Source organism: Mirounga angustirostris, unplaced genomic scaffold, assembly GCF_029215605.1.
Source record: "Mirounga angustirostris isolate CCGP_5_RB_7025 unplaced genomic scaffold, mMirAng1.0.hap1 SCAF_4, whole genome shotgun sequence".
Classification (NCBI taxonomy): domain Eukaryota; kingdom Metazoa; phylum Chordata; class Mammalia; order Carnivora; family Phocidae; genus Mirounga; species Mirounga angustirostris.
Genome location: NW_026991712.1, coordinates 149,827,245 through 149,846,351, shown reverse-complemented (window position 1 = coordinate 149,846,351; position 19,107 = coordinate 149,827,245). Strand labels below are relative to the sequence as shown.

At 34.7% G+C, this 19,107-nt stretch overlaps 1 protein-coding gene across 5 annotated transcripts in view; it reads left to right on the top strand.

The window, feature by feature from the left end:
• Nucleotides 1–17,780, top strand: part of CUNH1orf185 (chromosome unknown C1orf185 homolog) — a 159,905-nt gene extending 142,125 nt beyond the window's left edge. For all 5 annotated transcript variants that reach the window (XM_064589172.1, XM_064589171.1, XM_054512867.2 and 2 more), the window contains 3 exons: nt 5,900–6,035; nt 14,128–14,164; nt 15,612–17,780. In XM_064589172.1, the coding sequence (XP_064445242.1) occupies nt 5,900–6,035; nt 14,128–14,164; nt 15,612–16,006 (568 nt within the window). In that variant the 3' untranslated portion in view covers nt 16,007–17,780. The remainder of the gene's footprint in view (nt 1–5,899; nt 6,036–14,127; nt 14,165–15,611) is intronic.
• Nucleotides 17,781–19,107: the final 1,327 nt, after the last annotated feature.

The window sequence follows — 19,107 nt, the reverse complement described above, 5'->3', positions numbered from 1 at the left end:
GGTCCATATATACAATGGAATATTACTCAGCCAACAGAAAGGATGAATACCCAACTTTTACATCACCATGGATGGGGCTAGAGGAGATTATGCTAAGTGAAATAAGTCAAGCAGAGAAAGTCAATTATCATATGGTTTCACTTATTTTTGGAACATAAGGAAGAGCATGAAGGACATTGGGAGAAGGAAGGGAAAAATCAAGGTGGGGTATCCGAGGGAGAGATCAACCATGAGAAACTATGGACTCTGAGAAACAAACTGACAGTTTTAGAGGGGACGGGGTGTGGGGATGGGTTAGCCTGGTGATGGGTATTAAAGAGGGCACCTTCTGCATGGAGCACTGGGTGTTACACGAAAACAATGAATCATGGAACACTACATCAAAAACTAATGATGTAAGGTGACTAACATAACATAATAAAATAAAATTAAATAAAAAAAATAAAAGGCACATGGAAACAAACAAAAATGAAAACACAATAGTCCAGGGGCACCTGGGTGGCTCAGTCAGTTAAGCGTCTGCCTTCAGCTTAGGTCATGATCTCTGGATCCTGGGATTGAGCCCCGGGGTTGGGCTCCCTGCTTGGCAGGGAGTCTGTTTCTCCCTCTCCCTCTGCCCCTCCTCCCTGCTTTATGTGGAAAACCCAAAAACTCCATCCCCAAATTACTAGAACTCATACAGCAATTCAGTCTTTCTCTTTCTCTCTCTCAAATAAATTAATAAATAAAATCTTTAAAAAAACCCCCACAATGGTCCAAATTCTTTGGGATACAGCAAAAGCAATTATTTTTTAAATTTATTTTTTATTTTTACTCTTTAGAGGAAGAGAGAGAGAAAGGAGGAGCAGAGGAGAGGGAGAAAGAGAATCTTAAGCAGGCTCCACTCCCAGCACAGAGCCTGACAGAGGACTCAATCTCATGACCTTGAGATCATGACCTGAGCTCAAACCAAGAGTTAGATACTTAACAGACTGAGCCACCTGGCCACCCCCAGCAAAAGCAATTCTAAGAGGGAAGTTTACAGTAATACAGGCCTACCTCATGAGGCAAGAAAAACCTCAAACAACCTAAAGGAACTAGGAAAAGAACAACAAACAAAACCTAAAACCAGCAGAAGAAAGGAAATAATAATAAAGATTAGAGCAGAAATAAATGATATAGAAACTTAAAAAAAAAAAAAACAAATCAATGAAACCAGGAGCTGGTTCTTTGAAAGATCAACAAAATTGATAAACCTCTAGGCAGACTCTTCCAGAAAGGAGGGGGGGGGGGATTCAAATGAACAAAATCACCAATGAAAGAACAAAAGAGAAGAAATAACAACATCCCAGAAATACAAATAATTTTAAGAGATTATGAAAAACTGTATGCCAACAAATTAGACAACCTAGAAGAAATGGATAAATTCAGAGAAATATAACCTACCAAAACTGAAACTGGAAGAAACAGAAAATTTGAATAGATCTATTACCAGTGAGGTGATTGAATCTGTAATCAAAAAACACCAAACAAACAATAGTCCAGGGCCAGATGCCTTCACGGGTGAATGCTACCAAACATTTAAAGAAGAGTTAATACCTATTCTACTCAAAGTATTCTAAAAAATAGAAGAAGGAAAACTTTCAAATTCATTCTATGAGGCCAGCATTATCCTGATATCAAAACCAGATAAATATACCACAAAAAGGAGAACTATAGGCCAATATCCCTGATGAACATAAATGCAAAAATCTCAACAAAATACTAGCAAATAGAATCCACCAATACTTAAAACAGTCATTCACCATGACCAAGTGGGATTTATTCCTGGGATGCAAGAGTGGTTCAATATTCACAAAATAATCAGTGTGATATATCTCATCAATAAAAGAAAGTAAAAACTTTGATCACCTCAATAGATGCAGAAAAAGCATTTGACAAAGTACAACATTGATTCATGATAAAAACCCTTTAAAAAGTAGGTTTAGAGGGAACATACCTCAACATAATAAAGCCATACATGAAAAACCCACAACTATTATCATTCTCAGTGGGGAAAAACAGAGCTTTCCTCCTAAGGTCAGGAACAAGACAAGGATGTCCACTCTTACCACTTTTACTCAACATAGTACCAGAAGTCCTAGCCAAAGCAATTAGACAACAAAAAGAAATAAAAGATATCTAAATTGGTAAGGAAGAAGTAAAACTCTCATTATTTGCAGATGATACTATATATAGAAAACCCTAAAGACTCTACCAAAAAACTACTAGAACTGATAAATGAATTTAGTAAAGTCACAGGATACAAAATCAATATGTAGAGATCTGTTGCATTTTAATACACTAATAATGAAGCCACAGAAAGAGAAATTAAGAAAATAATCCCATTTATAATCACACCAAAAACAATAGGATACCTAGGAATAAAAAAAGAGGTAAAAGACCCATACTCTGAAAACTATAAAACATTGATGGAAGAAATTAAAGAGACAAAGAAATGGAAAGACATTCCATGCTCATTGCTTAGAACAATTATTGTTAAAATGTCCATACTACCCAAAGCAATTTACAGATTGAATGCAATTCCTATCAAAACACCAAAAACATTTTTTCACAGAACTAGAAAAAAAATCACAAAATTTATATGGAACTACAAAAGACCCTGAATAGCCAAAGCAATTTTGAAAAAGAAAAATAAAGCTGGAGGTATCACAATTCCGGACTTCAAATTATATTACAAAGTGGTAGTAATCAAAACAGTATGGTACTGGCACAAAAATAGACACATAGATTAATGGAACAGAATAGGAAACACAGAAATAAACCCACAGTTTTGTGGTCAATTAATCTTCAACAAAACAGGAAAGAATATCCAATGGGAAAAAGTCTCTTCAACAAATGATGTTGGGAAAACTGGACAGGCACAAGCAAAAGAATGAAACTGGACCACTTGAAGAGAGCACAGGCAGTAATTTCTCTGACATTGGCTCTAGCAACATTTTTCTAGATATGTCTCCTGAGGCAAGGGAAATAAAAGAAAAAATAAGCTATTGGGACTACATCAACATAAAAAGCTTCTGCATAGCAAAGGAAATAATCAACAAAACTAAATGGAAACCTATGGAACAGGAGAAGATATTTGCAAATGATATCTGATAAGGGGTTAGTATCCAAAATATATAAAGAATTTATACAACTCAACACCCACAAAACGAATAGTCCAATTTAAAAATGGGCAGAAGACATGAACAGACATTTCTTCAAAGAAGACATCCAGATGCCAATAGACACATGAAGAGATGCTCAGCACCACTGATCATCAGGGAAATACAAATCAAAACCACAAGGTGATATTACCTCTCACCTGTCAGGATGACTTAAAAAAAAACACAAGAAACAAGTGTTGGAGAGGATGTGCAGAAAAAGGAACTGTCTTGTACTGTTGGTGGGAATGCAAACTGGTGCAGCCACTTTGGAAGACAGTATGGAGGTTCCTCAAGAAATTATAAATAGAGCTACCCTATGATCCAGTAATCGCACTACTGGGTATTTACCCCAAAATAATCCAAAAACATGAATTCAGAGGGATACATGCACCCCTCTGTTTATTGCAGCATTATTTACAGTAGCCAAACTATGGGAGCAGCCCAAGTGTCCATCGAATGATGAATGGATAAAGAAGATGTGGTATAATAGACAATGGAATATTATTTGGCCATAAAAAAGAATAAAATATTGCCATTTGCATGAATGGAGCTAGAGAGTATAATGTTAAGCAAAATAAGTCAGAGAGATAAATACCATATGATTTCACTAATATGTGGATTTTAAGGAACAAAACAAAGAGCAAAACAAAAGAGAGAGAGAGAGGGAAACCAAGAAGTGAATCTTAACTATAGAGAACAAAGTGATGGTTATCAGAAGGGAGGTGAAGGGGAGGATGGGTGAAATAGGTGATGGGGATTAAGCAGTGCACTTGTCATGATGAGCACTGAGTGATGTATGGACTTGTTGAATTACTATATTTACACCTGAAACTAAGATAACCTTGTATGTTAACAATACTGGAATTTAAAATTTTTAAAAGAAATAGAGGGAAAAAATTAGAAAATGTTTCAAGAAGGAGGAGATGATATTGAAAGTGCTTAAGAAGTTGAGAAAGATGAGGATGGAGAAATAATTTTTGGATTTGTCAACATGGAAGTTATTGATGACCTTTAACAGTTTTGGTGGAGTGATGGGTTCAGAAGCTCACATTTGAATAAAACGCAGGAGGTAAGAGAATTGAATCAAGTATAGATCTCTCTTTAAGGAAGATGGGTTTTTTTGTTTTGTATTGTTTTGTTTTGTTTTTGGTGAAGGGGAGTTGACAAATGGGGAAGTAGCTGGAGGAGAATGTGAGGTCAAGGAAGGGTTTTTTTTTTCTCTCTAAAAATTGAAGACATGCTTGATATATTCCTCTCTCTTTCATGCTTCCCCCAAATTTGAACCATCACCAAGTTATATTTATTTACCTCATAAATCACTCAAATCTATCCTTTTCTTTCAGTTACCACTGCCACCATCTTACTTAAGTTATCATTATCCCTCACATAGATTACTGCAGTACAAGTTATAACTGACACTCTACCTTTGCTATCATCCTCATTAAATCTCTTCACACTTCAGCCAGACATTTTCCAAATACACATCTAATCAAGTTACCAGACCATTCCATCCCATTCCCCACTATATTATAAAGGACTTCCCATTGCTTTTAGGATAAAGACAAGCGGCATGACTTCTTTTTAGATTTTGTTTATTTGTGAGACAGAGAATGAGAGACAGAGAGCATGAGAGGGAGGAGGGTCAGAGGGAGAAGTGGACTCCCTGCCGAGCAGGGAGCCCGATGTGGGACTCGATCCAGGGGCTCCAGGATCATGACCTGAGCCGAAGGCAGTCGCTTAACCAACTGAGCCACCCAGGTGCCCAAGTGGCATGACTTTTAAGGCCTTACATGGTCTGCCCATTTCATCTCCCACTTCTCTCTTGCTTTCACTGCTTCTGTTGCACTGTCCTAATCTGGCCCCTAGGTCTTTATACTTGATATGCTTTCTGACTGGAACATTCTTTCTTCTGCATCTCCCTTCCTCCACAATACTCTACCTAATAACTAACTATTGCTTCAAATGCCCAATTCAATCATCCCTTCCTCAGAAAAGCCTTCCTTAACCTCTTCAACCAGATTAATTCCCTTTGTTGCATACTCCCACAGTCCACCAGGTACCTTTCCTTGATAACACTTTCCAAAGTTGTAATTTTTCATTTTCTTGTCAGCATTTTATTAATGTCTGTCTTCCTTAATAGTGTTTAACTTCCACGAGAGCAATAACAGTTCTATGAGGGTAGTGGCTGTGCTTTTTTTTCCTTGCCACTATATATACAACATGCAGCATAATGCCTGACACATAGTACTGAATAAATATCTGTTAAATGAACTGAATTCAATGAATGAGTGAATCCTAATTGTACCTCATTAAGTAATGCAATACAGTCTCTTGAATTTAGAAATTTTCTAGTACTTTTGTAAGAAGAAATGGCAATCAGCATTATTTTTTAAATAGTGTTTATGGTGACTAACATAATAAAATAAAATTAAAAAAAATAAAGGCCATAATTCCTTGAAAAAAATAAATAAAATAAATAGTTAAGTTTGGAATGACTGCATAAGAAGTAGCTTAATTTACATTCTATGAATAAAATAGGTGTAGTGAAATCAGTAACATATGAGAAGGGAATATATATGTTGATTGGTGTTTTAAAAATAAATATATAGTAATTCTGATTTTAAACTTTTATGTATAACTATTGGAAATAATAATTTAAGTGATTTATAATGGAACTCATGTTTGATAATAATTCTCTATAAAATATTTTTCAGAGAAATATTTCAAAATTCCAAATTTAAAGGAATTGATGAGAGATGCAGGCAAAGATCATTAAAGGGAAAGATTAAAAGTCATTCTCAATGTATCTTTATTTCTCGAAATTTTCATACTGGAGAATTCCAATCACAGGTAGTGTATGATATTTTATAGAAATATTTTCAAATAATTTATTTGATACCATGTCATTAACATTGTTTGAAATTGTCGGGGCGCCTGGGTGGCTCAGTTGGTTAGGCGACTGCCTTCGGCTCGGGTCATGATCCTGGAGTCCCGGGATCGAGTCCCGCATCGGGCTCCCTGCTCAGCGGGGGGTCTGCTTCTCCCTCTGACCCTCCTCCCTCTCATGCTCTCTGTATCTCATTCTCTCTGTCTCAAATAAATAAATAAAATCTTAAAAAAAAAAAAAGAAATTGTCATTAACATTTAAATTTGAAAGACAGAGTATCCACTGCTATTTTTAAATTTGAGAGATAGTAACGTGGAGCTAAATTTAAATTACCCAGACTAGTTAGTTTTTATATTATAGGAAACTGAAAAACTAAAAGAAAATGCTTTTGTAGTTGTTTCTCTACATCTCTAGCTTAAGAACCTATATTCCTCAGATGGGGATTATTACAGGGATGAAGATAAATGGCATAAGAAAAACAAAGCAAAATTGCCAGGCCCATCAGAGGAAAGCGATTTGGAAATAAGAGGATACTCAGATAATCAGATAATCTAACAAAACCAACTAACTGAAATTAAGTAAAACTTAACAAGGATTTATTAAGACTTCATTATATTCTAAGCTCTGGGAACCCCCAGTTAAAGATGGTAAGATATGCTAGTGTAGTACAAGTGGGAAAGGAAGACACATAATTAACTTTTTGTTATGTGGTGTCAAAAGAGAGTTATGTGGACAAAGTAAAACAAGTGTTATATGGACAAAGTAAAACCCAGAAATGGATCCACAACTATATGGTCCACTAATTTTCAACAAAGTAGGAAAGAATATACAATGGAAAAAAGATAGTCTCTTCAACAAATGGTGTTGGGAAAACTGGACAGCAACATGCAAAAGAATGAAACTGGACCACTTTCTTACACCATACACAAGTGTTATATGGACAAAGTAAAACAAGGGGGAGATACCAGTAGAAATGTAAAACTATGATATAACTAAACAAAACAAATATTAGTGGTTTATAGCATCATCATTATTATTATAGCATTAATAAATAAATAGCAACAAATTGATAGGATATCAAAGTTTCATTATACCTATTGAATATTGAATTCAAATTGAACTCAGTGTTCATTTGTTGAACAAATATTTTTCAAGTGCCTTAAATATGACAACACTAGGTTTGGCACTGAGGCTACATAAACAAATAAGATATGAGTTCAGACCTAGATGAGCCCAAAGTTAGTAGAGAAGAAAAACATATAAGCTAAAAATTACATCATAATGTGGTAAGAGCCACAGAATTGAAGAAGTGCAGACAAGGGAGCATAAATTGAGGAAGGCTTCACAGAGAAGAAATTTTTAGCTGGATTTTGAGAAAGGAATGTTAAGTGTGCCAGGAGGAAAGAGAACAAAGGACATTCATTCTATGTTCAAAGGCTTGCAGCTATGAAAGTAAGTAACATATTCAGTAAAATTGTTACAGTGTTTGGGGCCTAGGGTTCATAGAGAGAAGTGGTGGGGAAAGATCCTGGAGATGGGGTTGTGAGAAACCTCATTTACAGCCTAAGGATTTTGGATTTTACTCCATAGGCTTTACAGATCCACTGGAGGCATTATGGGATTAGGGTCAAGAGCATAGACTGTAGAGCCAGTTGATGCAGGTTAGAATCCTGGCTCTACCACTACTAGCTGTATAATCTTAGGCAAGTTACTTAACTTCTGTGTGTCTGTTTCCTCATCTGCAAAATGAGGATGATTTTATCTCCATAGAATTGTTATGGGAAGTAAATTAATTAGTATGTAAAAAACACTCAGAATCATGCCTGGTCACATAATGAGCATCATACAAGTTTACCATTATGATTACTGGGGGGTTTTAAGCAGGTGGGCTTAATGATCAAATCAATTCTAAAGATTAATAGTTCTTTCAAATGAAGGGTTGTTTGAAATTGAGATTGCATTGCAGAGAAAAATGTTTCTATGTACGTATTTAGTATTAATTGAATTTACTGAGTACCCAACACATCTAGGCATTTTGCTAGGTACTGTAGTATAATGATGTCTTTATACCTAATGATAGATACAGACATAATGATGTCTTCATACCTAATGATAGATACAGACAGATAATTACAAAAATGTCATGAGTACTATGATGGAAGAAGTACATATATAGTAGTACTGTTTAACTGTTTATTGTTCATTCAGCAAATACCTGATGAAGGCTTATATGCCAGGCACTGTTCTAGGCAACTGGAAATTTGGTAGTGAACAAGGAAGACAAGAGTCCCTATTCCCATGAGATTTATAGTCTAATGGGAGAGATAAATAATACACAAGTAAATATAAAGTATTAGCCAGAATTCTTGATAGTGATAGGAACCTAATTCAGAAAAAAAGGTATTATAAAACATAGTATGAAAACATGGTATGAAAAGAATAAAGTAGTGCTGACTTCAGCCACAGTCAGTTTCAGTACAAAAGGATTCTTTTTCATATTGCCCCTCTTTTTTTCATCTCAATTTCTGCCTGTGTAGTGGCCTCTTCCTCACCTCCTAGAGACAGACAGGCAGGAGGATGAAAATTGTAACAAAAGATACGGCTTAATATTTAGAACTACAGCTTCATTTCTAAAAAAGCGTTTATTGTGAAATACAGCATATAAACAGAAGAGTACCCATAAACAATTTAAAGACTAAGCCCACCACCCAGAATAAGAAATAGAATATTACCAGTACCTTTGAGATGTCCTGAGTCTTCATTTATCTCTTACAGTCTGTACCCCCACCCTTCACTGAAGGACCCATTATCCTGTAATTGCAGTTAACCATTTCTTTGCTTTGCTTTATGGTTTTACCACAAATACTATAGATCCTTGAACAATGTATTATTAAATTTTACATGTTTTTAGACTCCATGTCTAATATACTCTTACCTTTTTGTGCAACATTATGTTTCTGAGATTCATCCAGGTTGGTGCATATACCCATAGTTCATTATAGACTTTTTTATAGTATTCCAACGTATGAACAGATCAAATTTATGTTTTGCAAATAATCCTAAAATTAAAAGACCTCAAATAGCCAAAGCAATCTTGATAAGAACAAAAATGGAGATATCACAATCCCAAATATCAAGATATTCTACAAAGCTGTAGTAATCAAAACAATATGGTCATGGCACAAAAGCAGACATGTAGATCAGTGGAACAGAAGAGAAGACCCAGAAATGGATCCACAACTATATGGTCCACTAATTTTTGACAAAGTAGGAAAGAATATATAATGGAAAAAAGATAGTCTCTTCAACAAATGGTGTTGGGAAAACTGGACAGCAACATGCAAAAGAATGCAACTGGACCACTTTCTTACACCATACACAAAAATAAATTCAAAATGGTTGAAAGACCTAAATGTGAGACAGGAAACCATCAAAATCCTAGAGGAGATCACAGGCAGCAACCTCTTTCACGTTGGCCATAGCAGCTTCTTACTAGACATGTCTCTGGAGGTAAGGGAAACCGAAGCAAAAATGAACTATTGGGACTTCATCAAGATTAAAAACTTCAGTGTCATATCTAAAACCTTTTTCTAATCTAAGATGTAAAGATTTATGCCTATATTTTCTTCTAAGAGTTTTAATAGTTTTAGCTCTTATATTTAAATGTTTAATCTATTTTGAGTTGCATTTTGATATGGTGTGAGGTATGGGCCCAACTTCATTCATTTGCATGTACATATCTGGTTGTCCCAACACCATTTGTTGAAAAGACTATTCTTTCCCCAATGATTGTCTTGGAACACTTGTCAAAAATCAATTGACTATGAATGTGAACTTTTATTTCTGGAATGTCAGTTCTATTCCATTGATCTATGTATCTATCCTTATATCAGTACCACATCTTCTTAATTATTATAGCTTTGAAGTAAGTTTTAATTTCAGGAAGTTCTCCAACTTTTTTTTTCATGATTGTTTTTGCTATTAAGTTTTACATTTTATATTTCTATCTTTGATCCACTTTTAGTTAATTTTTTTAATAAGGTATGAGGTGTAAGTCAAAATTCATTTGGGGACTCCTGATGTCTAATTGTTCCAGCACTATTTATCGAAAAGGCTATCCTTTTTACATTGAATTGCTTTTGCAACTTTTGTCAGAAATCTGTTGGAAAAATATGTGTGGGTCTATTTCTGGATCTCTGTCTGTACTGCTGACCTGTGTGTCTATTTCTACCAATACCACACTCTAGCTACATAGTAGGTCATAAAATTGAGCAGTATGGTTCCTCCAATTTCATTTTTGTCAATTTTTTTTAGCTTTTATTGTTTTTTTGCCTGTTCATATAAATTTTAAGATAAATTAATCTCTAGCTACAAAAAATCTTTTTGAGATTGTGATGGGAATTACATTTAGTTTATAGATAAGATTGGAGTGAATTGCCATCTTTGGCAATTGATATTTATATTGATCTGTGTTCTGTGACCTTTATAAATAAATTTACTTATTACTTTTAGTAGTTTTTTTTTGTGGACTCCATAGGGTTTTCTTCAACACAATCATATCATCTGTGAAAAACATCAATTTTACTTATTTTCTAATCTTTATGCTTTTAATTTTTTATCTTGTTTTACTGGGTAAGGCCTCACATACAATGATGAATAGAAGTGTCGAGAACAGTTATCCTTTTTATATCCCTCATCTCAGAGAGAATACATTCAACTCTTCACCAGTAAGTAGAAGGTTAACTATGGAATTTTTGTAGATGCATATTGTCAGGTCAAGAAAATTCCCTTCTATTCTTAGTCTAATGAGAGTTTGTTGTTTCTGTTTTTTTAGTCATGAAGTTTGCTGAATTTTGCCAAATGGTTTTTCTGCATCTTTTGACATTGTTCACATGGATTTTCTCTTTTGTTAGTATGAATTACATTGAATTTCAAATGTTAAACCAACCTTATATTCCTGGAATAAACCCATTGGATTTGATTTACTGATATATTTTAAGTCACTTTTGCATCTATTTTCTTGAGGGACATTATAATTTTCTTATCTTATAATATCTTTGTTAGACTTTTTAAAGAATTTATTTGAGAGAGAGAGAGAACAGGAGCAGCGGGAGGAATAGAGGGAGAAGCAGACTCCCCGCTGAGCAGGGAGCCTGATGCCGGGCTCAATCCCAGGACCCTGGGACCATGACCTGAGCTAAAGGCAAACACTTAACAGACTGAGCCACCCAGATGCCCCTCTTTGTTGTTAGATTTTAAAATCACAGTTATTCTGGTCACAAAATAGCTATGAAATATTTCCTGCTCCTCTACTTTTTGAAAAATTTTTGTGTATAATTGGCAATACTGCTTTCTCAAAGGTTTTCCTAGAATTCAGCAATGAGTTCATCTAGGTCTAGAGTTTTCTTCCAGAGAAAGTTTTTGACTATAAATATAGGACCTTTAATAGATATTTAAATGTTTTATTTTGTATGTTTTAGAAATTTATGTTTTTCAATGAATTTGTCCATTTAATCTAAATTGTTAAGTTTATTGGCATAAAGTTTTTAATAGTATCCACTTATTATCCTTCTAATATCTGTAGAATCTTTAGTGATGGCACTCATTTCATTCCTGATTATATCCTAAATCAGTCTTGCTAGAAATATTCAATTTTATTATTCTTGGACTTTTCTTCTTTTATAATATAAACATCTAATATTTAAATTTTCCTCTAAGCATTGCTTTTGCTGCATCTCACAAATTTTTATGTTTTGTTTTCATCATTGTTCAGTTCAAAATATTTTAAAATGTCCTTTTGTCATCATCCATGATATTGACACTTTTGAAGAATACAGTTACTTTATAGATCATAGACTCATTTTGACTTTCCTTGTGATCAGATTCATTTTATCACATCTGAAGACATACAATGTTCATCTGCTTTTCACTAATGATTTTAGTTTATCACACATGATGTCTATTCACCCATTGTATTATTCCTGTTTTTACCCTAGCAATTAAATAACCTGTGTGATGACACTTTGAACCAAGTAATAACCATGAAAATATCTTTCTTCATCAAACTCTACTTACCAGCTATATAAATTATTCTTGCCTGAACTGATCTTTACAAAACTGTAGCAAATAATGTTTTTCTAATTCTACTACTTCCATCTTCCATTTGGCTTTCTACTATAAGAAAAAAGCTCTCTGTCTTTATTATCTGTGTAGACTCATGGGTTTCTGTGTTATTCAGCAGATGATAATCCATTACTATACTTATTTTGATGCCCAAATTTAACCAGTGGGAACCCCTTCAAGGATGTTTCCCTGTCTTTTTTTTTTTTTTTAAGATTTTTTTTTTTATTTTTTCATGAGAGACAGAGAGAGAGGCAGAGGCAGAGGGAGAAGCAGGCTCCCTGAAGAGCAGGGAGCCTGATGCGGGACTCGATCCCAGGACCCTGGGATCATGACCTGAGCCGAAGGCAGACGCTTAACCGACTGAGCCACCCAGGCGTCCCCCCTGTCTTTTTTTATATGTCCCTGTCATTTTTTGAGCCCTTACTTCTGGAATTATAGCATCATTTTTAATAGTTGGAAGAATATTGATTGTACTACTATCTATGTATCATAATACATTTAAGTATTTCTTTTAGAATTTTAAGTTGCAGACTTTAAAAATGCTTAACAATGTTGTAAAGAACATTCTGGTAACTGAATATTTACATAAATCCAAAATTATTAACCTGGCATAATACATTTCTAGAAGTAGATTTGTTATATGGCCCTCCAGAAAAATTCTACCTATTTATAAGTAGCAATATGTAAGAATGTTTGTTTTGCTATTCCCTTAAATTTGGGTGGAATTTCAATCAGTCTAGGGCCTTATTCCGTGGTCCCCAGACCAGCAATCTCATCATTACCTGGGCGCATCTGTTAGAAATGCACAATCTCAGACCCCACTCCAGACCAACTGGGTTATAATCTGCATTTGAACAAATTCCCCAGGTAAAATATAGGGCCATAAAAGTCTGAGGGGCAGTGTTCTAATATAATTTATATAGGAGTCACAAATTGAATTGGTCCTAAGTCCAGGTAAGGTAAGTCAGGACCCTATACTGGCATTTATATTAATAAAAGGTAAAAGTGACAAATAAGTAAAGTTGATTGTGAAAAAAGTACTTATGTGTTATCCTATATACATATAAGACATATATGAAATATATGTATTATATACATAATATATATACACACATACACATACATACCCTATATATATGTATATCTTAAGCAAACCATTTTGGGGGATAGGACAATGCAGATCAGCATGGAGTACTAACACTGTTCTCCTAAAACACAAGAAGACAATGTTATTATCTCTCCAGCCTCATCTTTACCCACTCCATCCCAAACACCCTATGCAGTAGGAAAACCTAATCAGAACCACTTGCAGAGTGTGTTACAATGGATATTCCCAAACCCCTCCCAGAGAATCTGTTTTAGTAGGGTCTGATATTATGCCCAAGTATCAGCATTTTAATAAGCACATCAGGTGATTCTGATGCCCTGGAGTTTGAAAACTACTACACCATGACACTTCCCAGAACACATATGGAACATATTGTTTGAGCAACTGTTTTATTTGCTTCAAAAGAATAGCACACTTTTATAAAAGTCTTCAGCCAGAATTCACTTTTTTGTTGTTGTTGGTTAATGAAATGAGTAAGTCTAGGAATTCTAACTCCTTTTTTAGACCTCTCTAGTTCTAATCAAGTGACTCTGAGTTAGTGAGGAGAGGGAGAAATAATCCTTATGAACTCTATTTCACCCTTTCATTCCCTATCCTGAGACTGCCTTCTTGAACCAATTCACATTCTTTCCAGATGAGACCTAAACACTTTTTTTTCTGTCAGTATATTTTGGTGAAATAAACTCATCGTGGAAAAAAAATTCCATCAAAAACTTATTATGAAGTTAAAATATATTATTCTTATATAAATATACATTAAATATATTAAACAAATTACATAGAAACATTCAGTTTTTTAAATACAAATAACTTTTTTTATATAGGAGGAGCAAAGAAAAAAGGAAACCGCACATATAAAAGGTAATTTTTCTCAACAATTTATTAGAAGAAATCATAATCAACTTAAAGCAATTTGCATCTTAAAGAACCAAGAGGCCTACCTAAATGCTATCTAAATATTATTTTAATATTATGGAAATTCAAGGGAAACAGTAATGTATTAGTATGTGCGTGGGCATATGTTTCTTAAAAAACAAGACTTGCAATGTCGCATCTTAAATTAAAATGTGAAATTTAAATTTTTGTTCCTTATTTATACCCAAAAGTATCATTGTCAGGGGCATCTTGGTAGTTCAGTGGGTTAAGCATCCAATTCTTGATTTCAGCTCACGTCATGATCTCAGGGTTGTGAGATCAAGCCTGGCGTAGGGCTCCACGCTGGGCATGTAGCGTATTTAAATTCTCTCTTTCTCCCTCCACTCATCCTCTCCCTCTCTCTCTCCCCATCTCTTAAAAAAAAAAAACAAAAACAGAAGAAGTATCATAGTCAATGCCATATGGTAATCCTAGAGGGTCAAAAGACATGGGTATTTTATAATCCTTTAGATACTGTACATGATGTCTTAGTACCTCAAAACATTACCGTCCTACATAATATAAGAAACGTTGGATATATAAAATATAATAAGGTATTTAGAACAGCTTTAAAAATTAATGTTGTACTTTAATTTCAAAAGTCAATATGTTAAAAAAAGTCAATATGTAAAATATTATAAAAGGTCCTTAGGATACTATATAGTGTGATATTTTCTAAAACTTAACATTTTTAAATATCAACTGTGCAGCATAAATAATGTAATAATTGGAGAAGCATGAATCTTAGAGTACTAGAAGTCTAGGTGAAGTCTGTTGTGTATCTGATTTGTGGTGAGTCATCCATCTCTAAATCTCAGTCTTCTCCTTTATGAAGTGGTTCTAATAATAACCTCCTTGAAAAATTATTTACAGGATAAATGAGATATGGAAATATATCAAACTGCTTTGCATATTGTAAGGCACTCTAGGAATATTAGTTGTTATTTTAATTGGTGTAAAGCCAACCCATAGGCCCTTCCCACTGTGGACCAAACATTTTGTAATCTGCCTGCTTACAGAGGCATGTATTTTTTTAATTTATTTTTTAAAAATCAGGCAATACTTATCTATAAATATTTAAGAAACTATGTTTTCTGATATTAAGGGACATTCCAGAACTGAGCCTTCTAGCCTATTTAAAATCTCCTATTAAAGCAGATTGATTTTATTTAGAATAGCCTTTTCTGTTCTTCATCATTGTGAAATTGTTAATCCCCAGTTACATATTTAACATCGCACAGATGATGATAGCAACTCAGAATTTTCACTATTGCATCCTCCTGTCCATTTTAACCCTAAAAAGTCTGAATTTGAAAAAGAAATATTGTCCTTATAAGTAAGATTTGGCTGATGAATATGTAATATTCATAGTAAATCTAATTTTCTTTTACAGTAATAAAAGATCACTCTAAAGATGAATTCTGCCTTGCAACAAAAAAGGTCATTTCTGACCCCTCAGAGACTAGCTTGGCAACACATCCCAGCAGTGTTACCTTAAGCTTATCAACAATACCATCTGATTCTTATTACAGCCAAAGTATAGAAGCAGCTGATGACTGGTTTTCTGATGATACTCTAGCAAAAAAGAGCTCTCCAATTCCTTTTCTCAGGGAACCTCTAATGGAAAAAGTATTTTCATACCTGTCAACAATTTCATTAGAAGATTGTACTGAAAATGTACTGAACATGACACTTTATGATGATCAGAAAGATGACAGCATTAAGGAAATATTTTCACGAAGAAATACAGAGGTTGAAATACAAAACCTTCAACATAATATTGAATGACTTTTTTCTTTTGAAACATTGTATATACTGAAGTGATGGAAAGTTAAAACTGAATTACCAGCTTCTGAGGCTCTTAACATGTCCATACTATTACTTGTTCATTACCATAGAGTGGTCCTACTTCCCTTGCCAATTCTTATTTCTAGAAACAAAATTACAGGAAGCAGTAGAGTGACATCATGAACATTAAGCTTAACTCCTTGTATCTCATCAAAGGACATAATAAATAATATGAATGTATTTCAGCATACAAGAGAAATACTTTAAGAAATCTTCAGCACAAATAGACTTTTGAATAAAACTTTGACAGCATTTCCTTATACTTCTGACATTTTCAATTTTATTTCAATATGGGTAGGGCTGGGCAGAATATTTCCATCAGCTTTTCTGAATTTTAAATACATAAATTTCCTATCATTCAAATTTTATTTTGTCATGATTTTGGTAAACAATATAATTTTGCTCTTCTAGGGGAGCCTGGAACACTGAAGAATCCAGAAAATAATTTTCTTTGCCCTTTCCTATGTCTGCTTCTCAGAATGGTTTCCCAGTCCTTACTCCACTATGATGGAAATGTTGGCAGCTATGTTCTTAAGCAGCTGATTCAAGCTAGATGAATCAGAGTTCCTCTCTAATCTGAGAAATCCTTTTTTTTTTCTTTTTTACATATTTTTATCATTTCATTAGGAATAATTCCAAATGGGTTATGAAGGAAATTTACTGAGTTTGATGAGTTTTCCAAAACCTCTTAATGAAGATAATCTGAGAGACCCTTGGTCAGATTTCTATGTTTGGTCCTGAGGAATTTCTGAAATCCACCATGTAATTAATTTTTTTTTCCCTTTCTCCTAAATACTCTCCATGTAATCAGTCTCTCCTTTTCTTTCTTTCTTGGAAAATGATTAAATATAATATTAATTTTTGTGCTTAAGTTACTCATGCCAGCATTTGTGCTTATCTTCCCAAGAGATAAATCATACCTATTACAAAAAATGAAAAAAAATTTGTCTCAATTAAGATAGTAGCATTACCCATGTCAATTGATTCTGTCCCATGGGAAATATTAAAAAAGATTAGAACACCTCTCTCTTCTGAACCACCTCATTATTTCTACTAGTTACTGGTTGTGAGAACATCTCTCTAATATCCACTCCTACATCTAAATAAGCTATTTGAACTTAGGGTCTGTAAGGAACAGCATATATATAAATTGTTCTCTGTCTCTTGGCGTCCCAGAGTCCATCTTCCTATCCCAGAAAAGTCATCTCTAATTTGGTAAGATCTTAAAACTTTCCTAGGAATTTGAGATTGAAGATAAGAGAGTCTAGCTTTGATCTGATTAGTCTCTGGAATAGAGGAAACAAACTTGGGAGCTATGGGCTGCCATGTCCCACCTTGTGGTTTGGGGAGGAAAAATCGTAAATCTGCAGTGAGAGAGCAGTGAAGCACTTGCAAAGTAAAAAGCTGAGATGAGAGATCAGGAGAATGTGATTCCTGCTTTCTAATAGTCCTCCATTTCCTTGTTCCAGCCCTTCATGAAGCCTGCCCTTGGCTTGGTATGGCACCCTTGTATCCTAATAATAAATCCCCCTGTTTGATTAAGCTAGCAAAATTTGATATTTATTAGTGTCCTGTTTTAAACTGTTGTTTAGGGGCGCCTGGGTGGCTCAGTCGTTAAGCGTCTGCCTTTGGCTCAGGTCATGATCCCAGGGTCCTGGGATCGAGCCCCGCATCGGGCTCCCTGCTCAGCGGGAAGCCTGCTTCTCCCTCCCACTCCCCCTGCTTGTGTTCCCTCTCTCGCTGTGTCTCTGTCTGTCAAATAAATAAATAAAATCTTTAAAAAAAAATTTAAAAAAAATTTAAACTGTTGTTTAACTGTTGGTAAGGTACCCTTGTAATTTTATAATAAATTATCCTTTCTGCATAAAGTAGAAAGAGTTTTGTTTCTGCTACTATGACCAAAGCATCCTTTTTTTTTTTTTTTAAGATTTTACTTATTTATTTGAGAGAGAGAATGAGAGACAGAGAGCATAGGAGGGAGGAGGGTCAGAGGGAGAAGCAGACTCCCTGTCGAGCAGGGAGCCCGAAGCGGGACTCGATCCCGGGACTCCAGGATCATGACCTGAGCCGATCACTTAACCAACTGAGCCACCCAGGCGCCCCTGACCAAAGCATCCTAACCAAATATTTGTCATTACAAATGAGAAATAAAGAGATCTATGCATATAAAGTAATTGTTATATTATCATAGAATAGATTGAATTTATTTCTCAAAACCTAACACATTTACTTGTTTATGAAAATGTTATTCTATATCATAGCTGTATAATTGTTCTCTTTGAAAAGACTAATGAGCAGTACACATGAAATTAAACCAGTCTAAAATAATCTTATTTTCAAGAACTGTGAAGGATCTGAGATTTCGCCATTCATGCCCTCTGACAAGTTAGCCTTCAATAGTTTTGTGTCTCTTGGGTCAGTGACAAAGGACAGCTTATTATTCATAGCAGTAGCAAGGGTAGCTTTTGAAAGAGGCTGACATCCACAGAATGGATCATCTTGTCCACTTAATTATTAACATTTCTTCTGATATTGCTCTTTGGGGAACATTTACTTGAAACTCACTTATATTCATATTCTGTACCCATTCAGAGAAACTTACCTATATATATCATTCCTAGACTCCTTGTCACTAATTTCCAATTGTATTCCTTACAAGTCCCCAACCATTCAGCCAAACCATTACCCACTGCCAGTGAATCAGTAAAAATCTATATCTTGGAACATTTATCCTTCCAGGCTATACAGCTAGGTCACTGCTCAAAGTTATGCTTACTGAAATTTTCACCACTGCCTATCAAGGCCATACATGAGCAGGGCTCTGGTACTCCAGCTGTGAACTTTGAGATGATGCTGGCATATCATGTAGAACTGTCTGAAAATCAGGCTCAAGTATTTTTTTTCTCAGTCAAATGATGGTAAGTAACTCTACTTGATGCCACAGGTATGTGGTGAAAGAGAGAAGACCATGTAGCTGGAGTAAGAGCCATGGGTATTTAACCATTTTCTTATGCAGTTTCTTTGTGCTTTAAGAATCTGCT